The sequence below is a fragment of the Sus scrofa genome, chromosome 6, assembly GCF_000003025.6.
Source record: "Sus scrofa isolate TJ Tabasco breed Duroc chromosome 6, Sscrofa11.1, whole genome shotgun sequence".
NCBI classification, from domain to species: Eukaryota; Metazoa; Chordata; class Mammalia; order Artiodactyla; family Suidae; genus Sus; species Sus scrofa.
This window is the reverse complement of record NC_010448.4, coordinates 149,788,570-149,809,175: the sequence shown is the minus strand read 5'-3', so window position 1 is coordinate 149,809,175 and position 20,606 is coordinate 149,788,570. Positions and strand designations below refer to the sequence as shown.

General features: G+C 35.4%; 1 protein-coding gene across 10 annotated transcripts in view; it reads right to left on the bottom strand.

Annotated features, from left to right (window-relative positions):
• Positions 1-20,606, bottom strand: part of DOCK7 (dedicator of cytokinesis 7) — a 226,479-nt gene that overhangs the window by 162,678 nt on the left and 43,195 nt on the right. For all 10 annotated transcript variants that reach the window (XR_002345166.1, XM_021096552.1, XM_021096544.1 and 7 more), the window contains exons 5-10: positions 17,515-17,644; positions 17,209-17,421; positions 16,813-16,898; positions 16,057-16,123; positions 15,345-15,494; positions 5,740-5,820 (exon numbers count right to left, since the gene is read on the bottom strand). Coding sequence is in view for 9 of the 10 variants with exons in the window: in XM_021096552.1 (XP_020952211.1) it covers positions 5,740-5,820; positions 15,345-15,494; positions 16,057-16,123; positions 16,813-16,898; positions 17,209-17,421; positions 17,515-17,644 (727 nt within the window). In the remaining variant the exon portion in view is untranslated. The remainder of the gene's footprint in view (positions 1-5,739; positions 5,821-15,344; positions 15,495-16,056; positions 16,124-16,812; positions 16,899-17,208; positions 17,422-17,514; positions 17,645-20,606) is intronic.

Below are 20,606 nucleotides of genomic sequence, written 5' to 3'. Positions count from 1 at the left end.
CAAAAAGATAGACAGACAGACAGAAAGAAAGAAATTATGGCTGAAAACATTCCAAACCTAAAGAAGCAAAGAGATATCCAGGTACAAGAAGCAGAGGGTCGCAAAAAAGATAAACCCAAACAGACCTACACGAAGACATATCATAATAAAAATGGGAAAAGTTAAAAGATAAGGAAAGGATTCTAAAGGCAGCAATAGAAAAACAAAGACTGAATTACAAGGGAAACCCCATCAGCTGATTTCTCTACAGATATGTTATAAGAAAGTGGCAAGATACATTCAAAATTCTGAAAGGGAAAAATCTATAGTCTACAATACTCTACACAGTAAGATTATCATTTAGAATAGGAGAGATAAAGAATTTCTCAGACAAGCAAAAACTAAAAAATGCAGCAATACTAAACCCATACAAAGGATATATTGAAGTCTTCTCTAAATAGAAGAGAAGTAACAATCTATAGGAAAGAGAAAAGCACAATTGGAAGGTAAATCATTTACACCAGTACACAGATTTTTATTAGAAGTAAACATAAAAAAGAAAAAAATTTTGGTGAAAGTGATGGTAATCCCAACGAAGATCAAAAGGATGAACATGAAGATCAAAAGGATGAACATGAAGATGTAAAAGAGAACATCAAAATCATAAACTGTGGGGAAGGAGAATAAGAAAATGCAGATTTTTTTTTTTTTTCCCCTAGAATGTATTTGACCTTATATAACTACCAGTCTAAGTCAAGCAGATATCAGAACAGGTTAACACATCAGGAAAAACAAGGTAACGAAAACATACAAGAGGAGTTCCCTTTGTGGCGCACTGGCTAATGAATCCAACTAGGAACCCTGAGGTTGTGGGTTCGATCCCTGGCCTCACTGAGATCCTCAGTGAGTTAAGGATCCAGCATTGCCGTGAGCTGTGGTGTAGGTCACAGACGCAGCTCAGATCCCGAGTTGCTGTGGCTCTGGTGTAGGCCGGCGGCTACAGATCCAATTAGACCCCTAGCCTGGGAACCTCCATATGCCATGGGTGCGGCCCTAGAAAAGACCAAAAAAAAATACAAGAGATTCACAAAAGCCAAAAAAGAAAAGACTAGGATAATCACCAGACCACAAAAGGAAAAACAAAAAGGAAAAGGGACAAGGAAGAAATATAAAATCAATAGGAAAACAGGGTTTAAAATGGAAAAAAAAAAATGTATCAATAATTACTTTACATGTCAATGGACTAAATGCTCCAAACAAAAGACACAGAGTAGGAAAATGGATAAAAATACAAAAGCCGACAATATTTTACCTACAAAAGGCCCACTTTAGGGCAAAGAACACATGGAGACTGAAAGTAATGGGATGAAAAAGATATTTCATGCAAACCAAAATGACAAGAAAGCTGGGATATCAATACTCATATCAGACAAATAGACTTCCAAACACAGGCCAAAAAGAAAGATAAAGGAGGACACTATATAATGATAAAAGATCAATACAAAAAGAAGATTTTACATACATGCACTTAATATAGGAACATCCAAATACATAAAATAAATAATAACAGACATAAAAGGAGAAAGTGTCAAGAATACAGTAATAGGAGGAGGCTTTGACACCCAGTCACATCAACAGACAGATCTTCTAGACAGAAAATCAATAAACAGAGATTATAAATGATACAAAAAAACATTTAGACTTAATATTTTCAGGATATTACATCCCCCCCAAAAAAACAGAATACACATTCTTTTCAGGTGTGCATGGAACTTTCTCTGGGACTGACCACATATTAGGGCAAAAAAAACAAGCCTCAACAAATTCAAGAATATAGAAAGTATCTTAAGCATCTTTTCTGACCACAACAGCATGAAACTAGAAATCAACCACAGAAAAAGAAAGCAGAAAAAAACAGTTACATGGACACTACTAAAAAACATGCTATTAAAAAACCAATGGGTCAATGATGAAATCAAAGAGGAAATTAAAAAATACCTAGAGACAATGAAAACACAACCATACAAAATCAATGGGATGCAGCAAAAGGAATTCTCAGAGAGAAGTTCATAGCAACACATGTCTTATTCAAAAAACTAGAAAAGGAGTTCCTGTTGTGGCACAGCAGAAACGAATCCAACTAGGAACCATGAGGTTGCATGTTCGATCCCTGACCTCGCTCAGTGAGTTGGGGATCCGGCGTTGCCATGAGCTGTGGTGTAGGTCACAGGCTCGGCTGGGATCTGGAGTTACTGTGGCTCTGGCATAGGCCGGCAGGTGTAGCTCCAATTAGACCCCTAGCATGGGAACCTCCATATGCTGCAGGTGTGGCCCTGAAAAGACAAAAAAGACAGGAAGAGAAAAAAAAAAAAAAAAAACCTAGAAAAATCTCAGAGTTTCCATCATGGCTCAGCAGAAATGAATCTGACAAGTATCCATGAGGATGCAGGTTCTATCCCTGGCCTTGGTCAGTGGGTTAAGGATCTGACATTGCCATGAGCTGTGGTGTAGATCACAGATTCAGCTCAGATCTGGCACTGCTGTGGCTGTGGTGTAAACCAGCAGTTACAGCTCCGATTTGATCCCTGGCTTGGGAACCTCCATATGCCACGGGTGCGGCCCTAAAAAGACAAAAAAAAAAAAAAAACTAGAAAAATCTCAAATAAACAGCCTTGCCTATCACTTAAAAGACTTAGAAAAAGAACAAGCAAAACCTAACATCAGCAAAAGGGAGGAAATAGTAAACATCAAAGAGGAACTAAATAAAATAGAGAAAAAAATAGAAAAAAAATCAATAAAACCAAAAGCTGATTCTTTGAAAGGGTAAACAAGATGGACAAACCTCTGGCCATGTTTACCAAGAAGAAAAGAGAGAAAACCCAAATAAACAAAATAAGAAATGAAAAAGGAGGCATAACAACCAACACCACAGATATAAAATAAATGTAAGAGAATACTATGAACAATTATATCAACAAATTGAAAAACCTAGAAGAAATGGACAAATTTCCAGAAATATACAGCCCCCAAAACTGAATCAAGAAGAAACAGGTAACTTAAATAGATAAATCACTGTACGTAAAACAGAATCTGCAATTTTAAAACTCCCTACAAACAGAAGTCCAGGGCGAGATGGCTTCACAGGCAAATTCTACCAAATACACACAGAAGAATTTATACGGATTCTTCTCAAACTCTTAAACTGAGGAGAAAGGAACACTCCCAATAACAGCCTATAAAGCCACCATCACCCTGATACCAAAACCAGACAAAGACAGCACTAAGAACAAAATTACAGGCCAATATCCCTGAAGAATATAGATGTAAAAATTCTGAACAAAATATAAGCAAACAAAATTCAACAACACATAAAAAACATCATACACCATGACCAAGTGAGACTGATCCCAAGTTCACAAGGAATGGTTCAACATATACAAATCAATCAATGCATCACACCACATAAACAAAAGATAAAAACCACAAAATCATCTCAATAGATGCAAAAAAATAACATCTGACAAAATTCAACAACCATTCATGATAAATACTCTTACCAAAGTAGGTATAGAGGGAATATATCTCCACATAAGAAAAGCTATTTATGACAAATTTACAGCCAATATAATACTCAACAGTGAAAAGTTGAGAGCCTTCCAGCTAAAATCTGAAACAATGAAAAGATACCCACTCATTTCTTCTATTCAACACAGTATTAGGAGTCCTAGCCACAGCAATCACACAAGAAAAAAAAAATAGAAGGTATCCAAATTGGAAATGACAAAACTGTCATTACATGCAGATGACATGATACTACATCTGAAAGAAACCCTGAAGACTCCACACAAAAATTACTCAAACTGATAAATGAATTCAGCGAGATAGCAGATAAAAGATTAACATACAGAAACTGGTTGCATTCATATACACTAACAATGAAACTGAGAATGTAAAAAAACAATACTTTTTAAAATTGCATCCCCAAAAATAAAACACTTAGGAATAAATCTGACTAAGGCGGTGAAAAACTTACGTGGAGGGGATAATCAATAAGATCCTACTGTACAGCACAGAGAACTATATTCAATGCCCTATCATAAACCATAATGGAAAAGAATATTATTTAAAAAGCATACATAGACATGTATAACTGAATCACTCTGCTATACAGCAGAAATTAACACAACACTGTAAATCAATAATACTTCAACAAAAAATTAAAATTAAAAAATTGTATTATTCTAAAAAAGATGGAAACAGCTGGGCCATTGTGAAACAATCACTAACTTATGACAACCATGAGGTAGGAGTGGGAGGCACAAATAGACCAACAATAAATAAGCCTAGAGTTTTAATAAAAGAAGCAAACAAAGGATTTCGCTGGTGGCTTAGCAGGTTAAGGATCTGGCACTGTCACTGCTGTGACTCAGGTCACTGCTGTGAGTTTGATCCCTGGCCCAGGAACTTCCGCATGCTTCAGGTACAGCCAAAAAAAAAAAGAAAAACAAACAAACAAACAAAAAAAGCATGACAAAAGGACTACACATGGAAAAAGAGCAATGATCCAAAGAGTGCATGCTTATCTGGAAGATATCCTTGGGCTGTCTCTCGTTTTAGACTATCCCTGAAACAAACACTAAGATGGCCTGAAATAGCCAACCAGTGATCCAAGCATGAAAACTTTTCCCACTAATAATTTTCACATACTCTCTCCAATAGGATATTATTCAGGTATGTTCTAACGGCAGTGTCCTACCTTAGGACTCAAGGCTGGGAAGATGAAGGGAAAGATAAATCTTAGTACAATTTATTGCTGTATCTATTATACCTCCAAAGTAGATTCCTGCTTTTCAGAGTACTTAAGGAGAATAAGTACTCTTATCAAACTTACATATATATCTATATAAGGGAAAAATGAAATAATCCAAAGTTATATGCCTATGAGCTTCAGATAGCATATAATTTAATTTGTAAAATGAAGACCTAGGGAAAGCCAGAATACTTTAATCCTAATTGCAGCCAGATATCAAGGAATCAGAGAATATCATATGCACAGACATAGCAGTATTAGCAGAAAAGGTTCAATTCTTATTCTGAATCTCCAAAAAACAGAAAGCAAAACATTTTCTCGATTGTGGTGACTTTTCCAATACTTCTCAATCACACCTCTCCTGGCTGTCTGCCGTAATATGTCATCAGTTCAAAGATACAAAATCTGTTATTGTTATAGCTGACTCAGGGGTATCTGGGATTTTATGCCAATTGTTCACCAATTATTCCTGCTTTCTAAGTTTATCTAAATTTTAGAAATTAGTCATCTCATGGCAAAATGGAGATTGTATTTTCTATTTTTACCATATCCCTGAATTCCCTACAGCTAGAGAGAGACCCAGAATACTTCTGTTTTGCTAGAAAAAGTTCCATCAAAATCACTCTTTTGCAAATATAGGATATTTTTTCATTATATGGGAATAAAACTGAATTTATTTGATTCTCACCAGGAAAAAAAAACTTTAAGAATCAATGAGTTTGGGGGTTAAGGGAGATTTTAAAGAAGTACAGTGCATGACTCAAGCTAGGTGACAAAGGAAAAAAAAAAAAGAAAATGGGTAGGCAATAGTAAAAAAAATGAATTGGTAGTAGAATTCTTTAATATGCTCTGCATAGTAATCCCCAAAATTATAATTTGGAGGGTTGAGTTTGGGGTAGTGACTGCTAATGAGTATGAAAGTGGGGAAAATAAGAGGCATGACATTCTACCTTGGTGGCATCTGCTTCTTTGAAAATCATATACGGTTCTGCACATTCTCCAATGTCTCCTTGCTGCAGCACTTTTTCTAGCTGTCAAAGGCAAAATAATAAAGATTAATTAAGCTTAAAAATAAAAGCAACCAGCCTGGAATACAAGGATGGTTCGACATACAAAAATCAATGAACATATGGAGTTCCCGTCGTGGCGCAGTGGTTAACGAATCCGACTAGGAACCATGAGGTTGCGGGTTCGGTCCCTGTCCTTGCTCAGTGGGTTAACGATCCGGCGTTGCCGTGAGCTGTGGTCTAGGCTGCAGACACGGCTCGGATCCAGCGTTGCTGTGGCTCTGGCGTAGGCCGGCGGCTACAGCTCCGATTCGACCCCTAGCCTGGGAACCTCCATATGCCGCGGGAGTGGCCCAAGAAATAGCAAAAAGACAAAAAAAAAAAAAAAAAAAAAAAAAATGACCAAAAAAAAAAAAAAAAAAAAAATCAATGAACATAATACACCATATTAACAGGGTAACAGAAAAACATCACATGGTCATCTTAACTGATGTAGAAAAACTAAACACCTATAAATGTAATAAAATTCATTAAGTAATTTAAAAAAAAGAAAAACTAAACAATTCAATACGTTTTCATGGTAGAAAAATTCAGTAACTTCGGAAAGAAGAAAGCTACCTCAATATAATAAAGACCATAGAAGAAAAGCCCATACCTAACAGCATATTTGGTGAAGAAAGACTGAAAGCTTTTCCTCTAGAATTAGGAACGAGATAAAGATGCTCACTGTTGCCAATTCTATTCAACATAGTACTAGAAGTCTGAGCCAGAGCAAAGAGACAAGGAAAAGAAACAAAAACATCCAAACTGAAAAGGAAGAAGTAACATAATCTCTGTTCACAAACAACATTATCTTTTATATAGAAAACTGTAATATTCTACAGAAAAATTGTTAGAATACATAAATTCAGCAAAGTCGTACAATACAAAATCAATACACAAACGTCAGGTGCATTTCTATACCCTAACAATGAGCAATTCAAAAAGGAAATTAATAGCAAGTTAATTACAGATCTGGCATTATCACTGCAGTGGCTTGGGTCACTGCTGTGGCACAGGTTTGATCCCTGGCCCAGGAACTTCTACATGAACTTCCACAGGCCATGTCAGACATGGCCAAAAAAAAAAAAAAAAAAAAAAATTTTAAAGGAAATTAAGAAAATAACTCCATTTACAATAGGATCAAAAAGAATAAAATACTGAGGAATTAATTAAAAGGTGAAAGATATGTAATCTGAAAACTATAGTTTAATGATTTTCAACAAGTGGAGAAAGAACAGTTTTTTCAACAAATGCTATTTTAAAAAAAAGTTGAATATCCAATGCAAAAGAATAAAGTTGGACCCCTATGTTACATTACATACAAAAATTAACTCAAAACAGATCAAAGACCTAAACATAAATGTAAAACTATAAAGCTCTTAAAAGAAAAAATAAAGGAAAAGCTTCATGTGATTGGATTTGGAGATGTTTTCTTGGACTTAACACAACAAAAAGCACAGGCGGAGTTCCCGTCATGGCTCAGTGGCTAACAAATCCAACTAGGAACCATGAGGTTGCGGGTTCGATGCCTGGCCTCGCTCAGTGGGTTAAGGATCCGGCGTTGCCGTGAGCTGTGGTGTAGGTTGCAGACGCGGCTCAGATCCCACGTTGCTGTGGCTCTGGCGTAGGCCGGCAGCTACAGCTCCGATTCGATGCCTAGCCTGGGAACCTCCATGTGCCATGGGAGTGGCCCAAGAAAATAGCAAAAAGACAAAAAAAAAAAAAAAAAAAGTACAGGCAACAAAAGAAAAAATAGTAAAATTGGATTATATCAGAATTTTAAACTTTTGTATATGACAACACAATCAACAGAGTGAAAAGGCAACCCACAGAATGAGAGAAAATATTAAAAACATTTGCAAATCACATATCTGATAAGGATTTAATATCCAGAACAAAGAAATCCTACAACTCAACAACAAAACTATAATATGATTTTCAAATGGGCAAAAGACTTGAATAGACATTTCTCCAAAGAAGACATACAAATGTCTACAAAGCATATAAAAAACACTAATGTCACGAATCCTTAGGGAAATGCAAATCGAAACCACAATCTTAACATCTATCAGAATGGCCGCTATCAGATAAATAGACAGATAGATATCAAGAATTGGAAAGGATATGGAAAACTGGAACCTTTGTGTGCTTTTGGGAGTGTAATTATTTGTACATCTACTACAGAAAATACTACAGAGGTTCCTCCAAAAATTTAAAAACAAAATTATATAACTCAATCTATTTGTGGGTAAAATTGAAAGCAGTGACTCAAACAGATATTTGTGCACCCACGTTCACAGCAGTATTATTCATAACAGCCAAAATGTAAAAGCAATTCAAGTGTCTGTCAAGAAATGGTGTGTAGGTGTTTGTGTGTATGTATACACACACAATGAACTATTATTCAGCCTTAAAAAGGGAGAAAATTCTGAAACATGCTTCAACCTGGATAAACTTTAAAGACATTAGGCTAAGTGAAATAAGCCAGTCACAAAAAGACAAAAACTGTATGGTTCAATTCAAATGAAGCACCCAGAATAGACAAACTCATAGAAACAGAAAGCAAAATGGTGTTTGTCTGGGGCTGAAGAGAAGGGGAAACAAGAGCTGTTGCTTAATGTGTACAGAGGGTTAAGGTTTTGTTTGCAGATGAAAATTTCTACAGACTGGTTGCACAATAATGTAAACATACTTAATACTGAACTGTGCACATAAAATGATAAGGATTGTAAATTTTATGTTTTGTGTAGTTTACCTCAATTAAAACTATTAATAAAAGTACAGTCATAAAGTCATCTCCATTTAATGTAACATCAAAGTATAAAATTAAAATTAAAAAAGACAACTCATAAAATATTAAGTGGCCAATACAATAGTTTCTATATATCATTTTTCTCCAAATTGTCTCACTTTACCCTTATAAAATCTTTAATTAAAAAAAAAAAAAAAAAAGGGGAGTTCCCGTCGTGGTGCAGTGTTTAACAAATCTGACAAGGAACCGTGAGGTTGAGGGTTCGATCCCTGGCCTTGCTCAGTGGGTTAAGGATCTGGCGTTGCCTTGAGCTGTGGTGTGGGTCACAGACACAGCTCGGATCCCACGTTGCTGTGGCTCTGGCATAGGCCAGCAGCTACAGCTCTGATTAGACCCCTAGCCTGGGAACCTCCATATGCCATGGGAGCGGCTCAAGAAAAGGCAGAAAAGCAAAAAACAAACAAACAAACAAACAAAAAAGATGGATTTCTCCTCATGGCTCAGCGGAAATCTGACTAGCATCTGTGAAGACACAGGTTCGATCCCTGGCCTTGCTCAGTGGGTTAAGGATCCAGCATTGCCGTGAGCTGTGGAGTAGGTAGCAGATTTGGCTTGGATCCCATGTTGCTGTGGCTGTGGTGTGGGCCAGCAGTTACACCTCCAATTTGACCCCCAGCCTGGGAACCTCCATATACTGCTAGTGTGGCCCTAAAAAGACAAAAAAAAATTTAAAAAAAACTTTAAATAAAAATTTAAAAATGTATGTAAAATAGGATGAAAGTTCAGGCACTAAATCAAGCATACATAAGAACTTAGCCCACACTAAAGTTGATACTTCAATTTAGTGCATGAAGAATATATAAAGAGCACCTACAAATCAGTAGATTACTATTACGATTAATAATTAAAATGAAAATAATCCAATGAAATGAATGACTACACAGCTGTATTTTTTCATTTAAAACTTATGTATCCTACATACACTTAAAATTTTTGTTATGTATGTATACGAATAAGTTAAAAAAGCACTAACTGTCTGAAAAAGCACTTCACAAAACAGAATATCGAAATGGCCAACATATCACTCAACATTCTCAGTCATCATCAGGGAACTGTAAATTAAAACCAAATTGATATAACCCTGCAAATATACTGGAAATGAAATATATTAAAAATTAATGAAATTAAAATGTAAAATAAAATAAAACCTGATAACAAATATTAAGGAGGAAATGAAGGAAATGAAATTCTCAAGCACTGCTGATGAGAGTGAGAACTGGACTCACCATGTCAGAACACTGGTTGTTTCTAAAGCTGAAGCTGTACACACACTAATCCACTAATTCGACACCTATCTGTATACTCAGTAGAAATACAAATATATATTTGCACCAAAAATCATACTTGAAAAGGTTTGCAGCAGCATTACTTACAATAGCCAAAAGTGAGAAATAACCCCAATGTCCACTGACAACTAGAATGGACAGACTTTGATAGTCAGTCATATAACAGGATATTATATAGAATGAAAAGCAACCAACTGCTGCTACATGCAAAAATGATGAATCATAGTCATAATTCTTTAGACTGTCAGACACAAGAATATATATGATTTATATATATATATCCTTTTATACTAAATTCAAAAAGGGACTAAACTAATCTATGCTGATACAGGCCACTGCAGCAGGAGAGGGCACAAAGAAGGCTGTTGGGTAATGTTATACCTTGATCTGAATGGTGGTTACATAACTGAGTACATAGTAATTAAAGAAAGTGTATACCCTGTGCACGTTATGAACTATAAAGTTTACAAAGAAAAGATAACTGAATTTCCAAATACCAGTGACAAATGAAATATCAAATTACACTTATACGTGGAATCTAAAATATGACACTAATCAACACATCTACGAAACAAAAACAGACTCACAGATATAGAAAACAGACTTGTGGTTGCCCAGGGTGAAGGGAAGCGGGGGAGGGAAGAATTAGGAGTTTGGGGTTAGTAAACTATTACCTACAGGGCGGATAAACAACAGTGTCCTACTGCACCGCACAAGGGAACTATATTCAGTATTCTGGGATAAGCCATCATGGAAGAGAATATGAAAAAATGTATTATGTATAAATGAGTCGCTATGGTGTACAGCAGAAACTAAAACATTATAAATCACCTACACTTCAATAATTTTTCTGAAAAAATCTAATTACCAGGAAATTATAGGAGGAAAAGACCTAAACACAGGGAGGGCTATACTGTTTTCACTGACTGAAGAACCTAACAGTCTAAAGATGTCAACTTTCCCAAACTGATCAATATATTTAAGGCAATCTTGAGTTCTTTCTTGAGAGAGTATGGGGGGAGAGGGGGACTGAAGAGGGACTGACAAGAAAAATTTATATAAAAATGTAAAGGGTCAAGAACATTCAAGCCAATCTTAAAGAATAAAGCTGGAGGAAAAAAACATACTATATGTTATAAACTACAATAATTACAACAGTGTAGTACTGGTGCCAATTTAGGACAAAACAGACCAGTAGAACAAAAAAAGCCTCTAGGAAAAAAATCTCATATATATGAACATTCGATTTATGACATAGGATGCTTTGCAAAAGCAGTCCGAGAAAAAGCAGTCTTTTCAATAAAGAGTGCAGGGTCACTTGGTTATCCATATGCCATGGGAAATAAAACTTCATTTCTACTTCACTCCAAATTTACATATATAAGGTGAAACAATTACTCCTTTAAGGGATCACTTAAGAGAGTATGTTTTTGAACGCGAGGGAGGTAAAAAGTTCATATACAGAAAACAAAACACCACAGCCATTAAGAAAACGTTTGATAAGTTAGAGCACGTAAACTATAAACTTTGGTTTATAACACGATAACGTTCTGTGAGAAAGCAAGCACAGAGTGGCAAAAAAAAAAATGTGACTACAAATAACCAACAACAAAATAACATCCAGAATATATTAAGAATTCTTACAAATCAATAAAAATCTGGGCATAGTTATAGTTTACATGTCATATAGTTTACATGACATATCGTTTACATGTCACTTCCAAATAATCTGTGGAAACCTCTACGGCAGCGTCTACCAAAGGTCACACAAATAACCTATCACTCAGTCATTCTACTCTCAGGAATATGCTAAACAGAAATGCGTATATATGTCTATCCTCAAGGAATGCTAATGTTCAAAAAATTACTTATAAGAGCCATAAAATGGAATGAACCAAAATGTCTACTATCACTAAAATGAATAAATTATGATAAACTCATATAATGAAATACAACAAAGCAAATGAATATTCAAAATAAATGAATATTCAAATTGCTGCATGCAGCAGCAGATTAAGCACACACCCGTGTAGAATGGAAAAAAGCAAGTCAAGGGAGTTCCTGCTGTGGCGCTGCGGTAACCAGCCAACTAGTATCCATGAGGATGTGGGTTCACTCCCAGGCCCTGCACAGTGGGTTAAGGAGCCGGCCCTGCCATGAGTTGTGGTGTAGGTTGCAGACATGGCTCAAATCTGGTGTTGCTGTGGCTGTGGTGTAGGCCAGCAGCTATAGCTCCAATTAGGCCCCTAGCCTGGGAACATCCACATGCCTAAGGTGAGGCCCTAAATAGACCAAAAAAAGAAAAAAGGAGTTCCCATCGTGGCTCAGTGGTGAACGAATCCGACTAGGAACCATGAGGTTGCGGGTTCGATCCTTGGCCTTGCTCAGTGGGTTAAGGATATGGCGTTGGCGTGAACTCGCATCCCGCATTGCTGTGGCTCTGGTGTAGGCCAGCGGCTACAACTCCGAGTCGACCCCTCGTCTGGGAACCTCAATATGCCGCAGAAGCAGCCCTAGAAAAGGCAGAAAGACCAAAACGAAAAAAAACAAAAAAACAAAAACCCAGAAAAAAGCAAGTCAAAAGTATACATACTGTGTTCCCAGTAATGCAGTGTTAAAAAGCAAGCAAAAAAATAAAAAATAAAATAAAAATTTTAAAAAAAAGGAGCAATGAACAGGATGGGGCACAAGGGTAGTATCTGGGATTCATGTAATGTTTGTTTCTTAGCCTGGGAATCTAATGACATAAATGTATTCATTGTGGGATAATTCATCAAAAAAAAAAATATATATATATGACTTTGTACTTTGTCATACTTCAATTAAAAATTAATTAAAATAATTTCAAGCAAACTTTATCACCATTACCCTATTGTAATCCAAGTTTTTGTCAATTTGTAGGTTCCTTTCAAGGTGCTTTTTTTATTCTCTAAAACAGCAGACTTACATAAACAATAATCCAAACATAGTAGTATTACCCTTTCACATATTCACCAGAAAGTAATTATGCTAAAGAGCCATGCACAATGTGCGAGAAATATTAATAAACCTGGCTGAGCGAGGATCCCAGTACACCAGACAGTGACAGATTACAATACCCCCAATTCTTTACCCTTCTTTTACCCCTCTCATTGCTATATGACACTGCAATTCCTCTAAATAAAGATGCCAAGTATATATCAGAACTCCATGATTTTGTATTCAGTCATATGACCTGTTTTTATCGATAAAATGTTAACTGTGACATGACTAAAGGTTAGAAAAGATTATGATAGAGCATGATAATGTGAGAAAAAAGAATTTATACATGTGTGACTGGGTCACCTTGCTGTACAGTAGAAAATTGACAGAACACTGTAAATAAAAACCATTATAAAAAAAAAAAAGGGGGTTTGAAAAGAGCCTGTGCAACGGGGTCTGCTGTTTGGCACTCCCACAGTCACCATGAGAATATGCCAGTCTAGCCTGCTAGAAAAGAGAAATTTAAGAACAACTCAGCTAAATCAACTGACCCCCAGCCAACCTACGAACAGCTGGAAGAAGCACAACCACCTAACAGATTACAGCCTAGATCAGCTGACCACCAGACAACTCATATACATGAACTAAATATTGCTTATGGTTGCAGGCCACTGGGATTTTGTCTTTTTTTTTTTTTTTCTTACAGAGCAAAAATTAATACATAGCTCAAGGGGATTTTTCTCTCAAAAACCAAAAACATCCTGCTGGACTATGGTTTAAGAAAACCTCCTAAGTGCATTTTCTTTAAAATTAGTATAACATTTTGACCTGCTCATATTTTTGAAATTATAGAAAAGTCTTTTTCTATGTATATACAAATATTTATGGGTGTATAGGTAAATGTGCCTATATTTTACACAATTAGGATCATATAGTATGAAGAATTTCATTTTCAAGTAGTCAGTATTCCAATCATCATCTCTATCTTTCCAGCTCATTTCCTCAAATATATTCTATTTTATGAAGAGTTATTATTTTCCCATGTAAAATACCTGTGTATATGCATTTGTCATTGCATTAATATCTAGAACTTTTACTCTTAAGTGAGTTTCTGAAGAGACTGCTGCTAAATCTTTGCTTGCAGGACTATTCATTGTAACTAAGATTTATTTTAACCTGAATTCATAGTAATGTGTCCACAAATTAGGACATTATTCCTGTGGGTAAATAAAATTCATTTCATGAAAATCCACTTTACAACCTTATTATAAAATTCATTACCTTTTTATGATAATTTTATATAAATAAAGATAAAATGATTAAAGAATATATTTAGGGTACTCTCAAGTCAAGGTCAAGTTAAGGTAAATTATTCTTAAATAACCCTAAGCTAAGTAGTTTAGTAATATTCAGATTTTAGAATTTGTAATCCTTATTCTTAATTGGCTGTCAGTCAAATCATAATGCTCCACGATCTCAATGATTTAGATTTTAGTATTTATATAATTTAGGAACTAAGTGATAAGATCATAGCATAGCTCCTATGAGGGTTAATTTTAAATGCCAACATGGCTAGGCTATAAGTACCAGTCTAGATATTGCTATGAAGGTATTTCTTAGAGGTGATTAACTTTTAAGTCAGACTTTGAGTAGAAGAGATTATCCTCTATAATGTGGGTAGGCCTCATTCAGGTAGCTGAAGACCTAAAGAGCAAAGACTAAGGTTTCACCAAAGAAGGAATTCTCCAGTCTGCAATACAAAAATCCTGAGTTTTCAGTCTGCTGCTCTGTGAAATTCAGACTCAAGACTACAACATCAACTTTTACCTAAATTTCCAAGCTGCCCTCCTGCCCTACACATTTCAAACTTGCTAGCCCCCACAATCACATGAGCTGATTCCTTAAAATGAATCAGTCCTTCTTTGTGTGTGTGTGCGTGCATGTGTGTATGCAGTGTGTATCTCCCTCTCATTGATCTGCTCCTCTGGAGAACCCTAAAACAAAGCTCCCCATTGAAGAAAAAGCTAGTTAGCACTGTAGTGTATGTCCAATATTATGTTAAGAAATATTAAGATGAAAAAAAAAGGTGTAGTTCCTGTTGCAGCTCAGTGGCTTAAGAACCTGACACAGTGTCCGTGGGTTCAATCCCTGGCCTCGTTCAGTGGGTTAAGGGTCCAGCGTTGCCACAAGCTATGGTATAGATAGCAAATGTGGCTTGGTTCAGTATGACGGTGGCATACGCCACAGCTGCAGCTCCAATTTGACCCCTAGCCCAGGAACTTCCAATACACCAGAGGTGTGGCCATTAAAAAAAAATTTTTTTTAATAAATAAATAACTTTAAAAAAAGGTGAAGATAAAACTTTTGCTTATGAAAAGTTTGCAATATTGATAGTGAGACAAGTATACAGACACAACACAGACAAATATACATAGAATTATTCTCACCTTTATTACAAGAAAAACATCTTGGGAAGGATATGTGATAGAAAAAATAGCTGATCTTGCCAGGGTAGTAATGGCAGCTGGTGGTACATGTGGACGTAATAATCCTTTCATCTGCTCAGAATTAAGGTCAAAATAAAAGTTTTCTGAAATCTAAAAAGCATATTAATATATTATTTTAAAAATCTGTGCATTTCATAAAAACTCACAAAAATCATACATACTCAGTCTTGGAATTCTTTCAATGAAATAAAAACTAGGTCAACTAAACTATTTTATATTAAAAAAAAATTCGTAGTTAAGTCTTAAATTTCTATTTTCTCTTTTTAAAAATCCATGTTTAGGAGTTCCCACCGTGGCTCAGCAGTTAACAAACTGGACTAGTATCCATGAGGACACAGGCTCGATCCCTGTCCTCACTCAGTGGGTTAAGGATCCGGCACTGCCATGAGCTGTGGTGTAGGTTACAGATTCGGCTCGGATTCTGCATTGCTGTGGCTCTGGAGTAGGCTGGCAGCTATACCTCCAATTGGACCCCTAGCCTGGGAACCTCCATATGCTATGGGTATAGCCCTAAAAAGACAAAAATAAATAAATATCCATGTTTCTTAATTCTCAAAAAATCCTTACTTCCTTCTCTTATTAAACAACTTAAAAATAGCCTTCTGAACTTATGATTGTGACAAACGACTATGTTCAAATTATATAACCTTACTTTTTTCTTTTCCTTGACATCATATAAAGCCAAACTTGCAAATATGGGTTCAATTTCAATCTCAAACCTTTAGGAAGGAAAAGGATAAAGTAGTTTAAAAATACACGTAAAGAAGAATGGATATGTGTATATGTATAACTGAATCACTCAGTTGTACAGCAGAAATTAACACAACACTGTAAATCAATACACTTCAATAAAACCTTTTAAAAAATGAAATAAATATAAAACACATAGTTTAAGAGAAATTCTCCTTCCAGAAATAAATTACCTCAATATCATGTATTTTTCTACATTTGTGCTACACCGTCCATACTACCCCTCTTCCTGAAACACACTTTTATATGTATGTCTTTCACAGTCTAAATCAACCCTTACCTTACTTCCAAATTTCAGAAAAAACAAAGCCTACCATGTAGTAAATTTAAAATCAACCCTAAAGAAAACGATATTTTGTCTTCGTATCCCCCAAGCCAAGAACAGTGTCTGATAAATACTATAGATTGCAGTGAATTTTTTTTTCAAATTTTAAGACTAACTGTACAGCGGAGACAGGTTGTCAGAAAGAGGTCAAAAATGGTCTAAAGCTCAGCATTTTGGACAAGATTAAATGCTTGGTAGCACTTAAAATTACGCATAGAATAGTAATTTTCAAAATGACAAAATACAAGTATAAAATCTACTAGGATGTTGTTATACTTATCAAAATGTTATTCTAGAATATAAAAGTTATTAGTACACAAAATAAATACTCACTTGAGTGATAAACATTTTACAAGAAGTCTTTGACCAAAATGTTCTTTGGGCACATCCGGAACACTAAGTCGTTCTATTGGTTCTTCCTGCAAATTAACAAGCAACACCAAAATGAACATGCTTACTATATTTCAACTCTCTACAATTTATTTTGTAAGAACTTATTTTATTAATCTACTACGTTTAGTCTTCACAATTGAACACAGAAAAGAATGGCCTATTTATCCTCAAACAGGAGTCATTAGATCCCAAGTGTGCTCAATTACATTTCATTTACAAAAAGCATAGCTCTAGTTAAGTTTTATTCCCTCCATTATTAAAATACTATATACAACGCATACTCTCAAAACATCTATCTTACTAATCATTTGCCCCTTTATATTCAAATATCTATACCTCATCTGGTGATGGATGCAAAGAAAAGAGTTCCTTGTGACGGTTTGATTTCCTTTGATCGTCATTCTGACGGTCTATTTCTTCATTTGGAGTTCGATCAAGCAAATTGGGAAGCAAAGCATCAGGAAGTGAATTTTTCAAGTCAAAAATACTGCAGGCCCAGCTACCCCTTGGAGTATCGTCTATTGACATTGAACGTCTTTTAAGATCATCCTGCCATGCAAAACATTAATATATTAATTAATAAATAAAAAATAAACTATTTTAAAACAACTTCTTATAGTCATTTAAAAATAAAAGTATTACTTGTTCATCCTGGTAGTTGTTGCCATCTGGAGCTTCATCGGATTCAAAGACCTGTTTTGGCAAACCTTTTTGCCTTTCTTTCTGTTTATCTAATGTATTAGGATTAAATCCTGTTCCCAGTTTATGATATCTATTCAAAATAAAATAATTAAGTAAATACAAATGTTTGCAAATTTTTCACTTTTTCATCATCATTATATAATAAGCCAAATGTTTTCTGCATTATTTCTTTACATAGTAAGAGTGTATTCTGACAGTTTTGAGTGTTTTAAATGTTTAACCAGAGGTTTAAGAACACTTCCATGCAGAGTTCCTTTAATCCACCTACAAAGCAGATTATGAGTTTCCAGAAGTAAATCATACTGTCCTTTTTCTTGACAATCATGTGGACAGAATCTACGTCCTTTCAATACAGAGAACTGGTCAGTAAAAGGAAAGGATGGGAAGCCAGGTTAAAAAATAAGAGAGTAGAAAATATATACTCCATTCAAAACAATCTAAATTTTTAAAAGGCAAAAAATATATAAAGCATTAAACACCTTAAAGTTTCAAAGAGCCAAACACATTTTGGTGTATCTCATGTATAAAAGATCTTATACAACCTAAAGCTTCAAACTTTCAAAATGAAAAATAGCAAAATCTACACCACTGTATATACATATTCTTCATTAACACATACAGTTATATAAATCAGGCTAAGAACAACTTAAATTAATGCAAACTTCTTTTACATTGTCCAAGAATATCAGGGACCCTAAGATCAAAGAGCAATTACTGTTCCACACCTCATATAGTCAAACTAGGGAAATTTTTAATTGGAGCAAAAACAATGATAATTATCAAAGGATGATATGGTTCTATAAGTAAATTTATGAGACAGTAAAGAATCACCCTTGATATGAATTATTCACATCATGTCTTGTTGCTAAAGGTATTAAAATACCAGTTACCTGATGTTCACATCACAGCATAATTACAAAATAAAAGAAAGTGTTTCTCTCTGGGAAAACTACAGATACTCAGTACCTTATAAATTTTTGGTTTCATCTTATGATTTAGTATCCTACTTTTCAGTCACATCCACTCTGCCATTAAAACTGTCTGCTGAGTTTTCAATATTTTTTTTAACTGAACAAAATTTTTACTTCCAAAGATAACTAGTTGATTTCTTATATGATTACCATATCATTTCACTGAGGATATTAGTTACACATATGGGTTTTGATCAGTATTCTATTAACTCTTTCTTAAGTTAGTTCTTTTATTTGTAGTTTGAGAATTCTCTTTCAAGTGCATTGTTTTTCATCAAATAGTTGACAATTCTAGGTTCTAACACTCATTTTTTATTCTGTAACCCCACATCTGCTAGAAATACTGCATATCTGCTTAGCCCAGCACATACTAGTGGTTATGAAGAAGAGGACCTCATGTTACCAGGCAGAGTCCACCTGGTATCTAGTCTTCTGGGTATGAGGGCTCCTTCCTGCATGGTATGTTCCCTTGCTCCCATAATTAGTGCTTTAAAAATAGGCAGCTACCTCTGCTCCCATTTCTGTGCAGAGAGGGTATGGGAGGAGATTCAAAGTAACCAAATGTTCAACATTTACCACAGGTTCCCCTTCCACTGCCTGTGTTTACTGTTTCTGAGCTTAAAGCAGTACTGAAGCTTTAGCATATATCTTCTCCATAGTTTTCTGTGCTGTAGTTTTCAGTCATATGATTGTGTTTCAACCACATTTTTTATATTTTAGAGATACTTTAAAACTTCAAGTCCACCAAAAGCATCCCTTTTGTCTTCCATAATAAATAAAAACAAATAATATCTAGTATAACAGAAAAAAATATAAGCATTAGAATCTGATGCCCCTAGGTTCTAATCCTGGCAATGCCACTTTTTGGCTATGGAACCTCAAAGAAGTTACTTAACTACTCTGAGCCTGAGCTACCTTATCTGATGGAACCTTAAATGAGATCAGTGTAAAGGACCCAATAAAATGCCCAGCATATAGCAAATAACCATAAATGTTAACTACCATACCTTCTTGACTGAATCATGATTAGAATTAAGTAGTAGGAGTTCCCATCATGGCGCAGCAGAAACGAATCTGATCAGGAACCATGAGGTGGCAGGTTTGATCCCTGGCCTCACTCAGTGGGTTAAGGATCCAGAGTTGCCATGAGCTGTGGTGTAGGTCGCCGACACAGCTCAGATCTGACATTGCTGTGGCTGTGGCACAGGCTGGCAGCTACAGCTCTGATTAGACCCCTAGCCTGGGAACCTCCATATGCTGCGGATGTGGCCCTAAAAAGACCAAAAAAAAAAAAAAAAAAAGAAAAAGAATTAAGTAATAGATTCCATGATTCTGCAGTTAATAAATTTTTACAACTAATCTCTTCATTAAGATTTCTGATTATAAGTTTCCAACACATGTGCAGAGAGGTAAAGACTGGAATTATCTGACAGATGAACAATCTTCTTCAGTAATGTCTAAAATCTGGCTATCAAAATACCTATCAAAATTTTAAGTCCATAAAAACATCTCTTCTTTATAAAGGGTAGCAGACTGTGCTTTTATCAGGTCACACTAAAACTAAAAAAGCATGTCAGCAGTATCCCCAAGAGGTATGCTTAGCACAGTATTAAATGCAGTGAAATAAGACAATGGCCATAAGAGCAATACAATAAGCAATTGATACATCATTGCTGCTAGTACATTTTAGCACAGGTAACTTCATTTCTCAAAACTATAATGTCATAACAGAATTTTCCACCACTTTAGTCATTATATTTCCTTTAGAAAAATAAAAAAAGAGTAAGAAGTTTCAAGATAAAGACTCTTCCTAATTATGCAAATTAGTGAAAAAGGAGTTTTATTTCTTAATCTGACTTAACATTTCAAATGCCATCCATTAGAAATATAAATGTGGAGTTCCCATCATAGCACAGCAGAAACAAATCCAACTAGAAACCATGATATTGCGGGTTCGATCTCTGGCCTTGCTCAGTGGGTTAATCCGGCATTGCCATGACCTGTGGTGTAGGTCACAGACACTGCTAGGATCTGGCATTGCTGTGGCTGTGGCTATGAGCT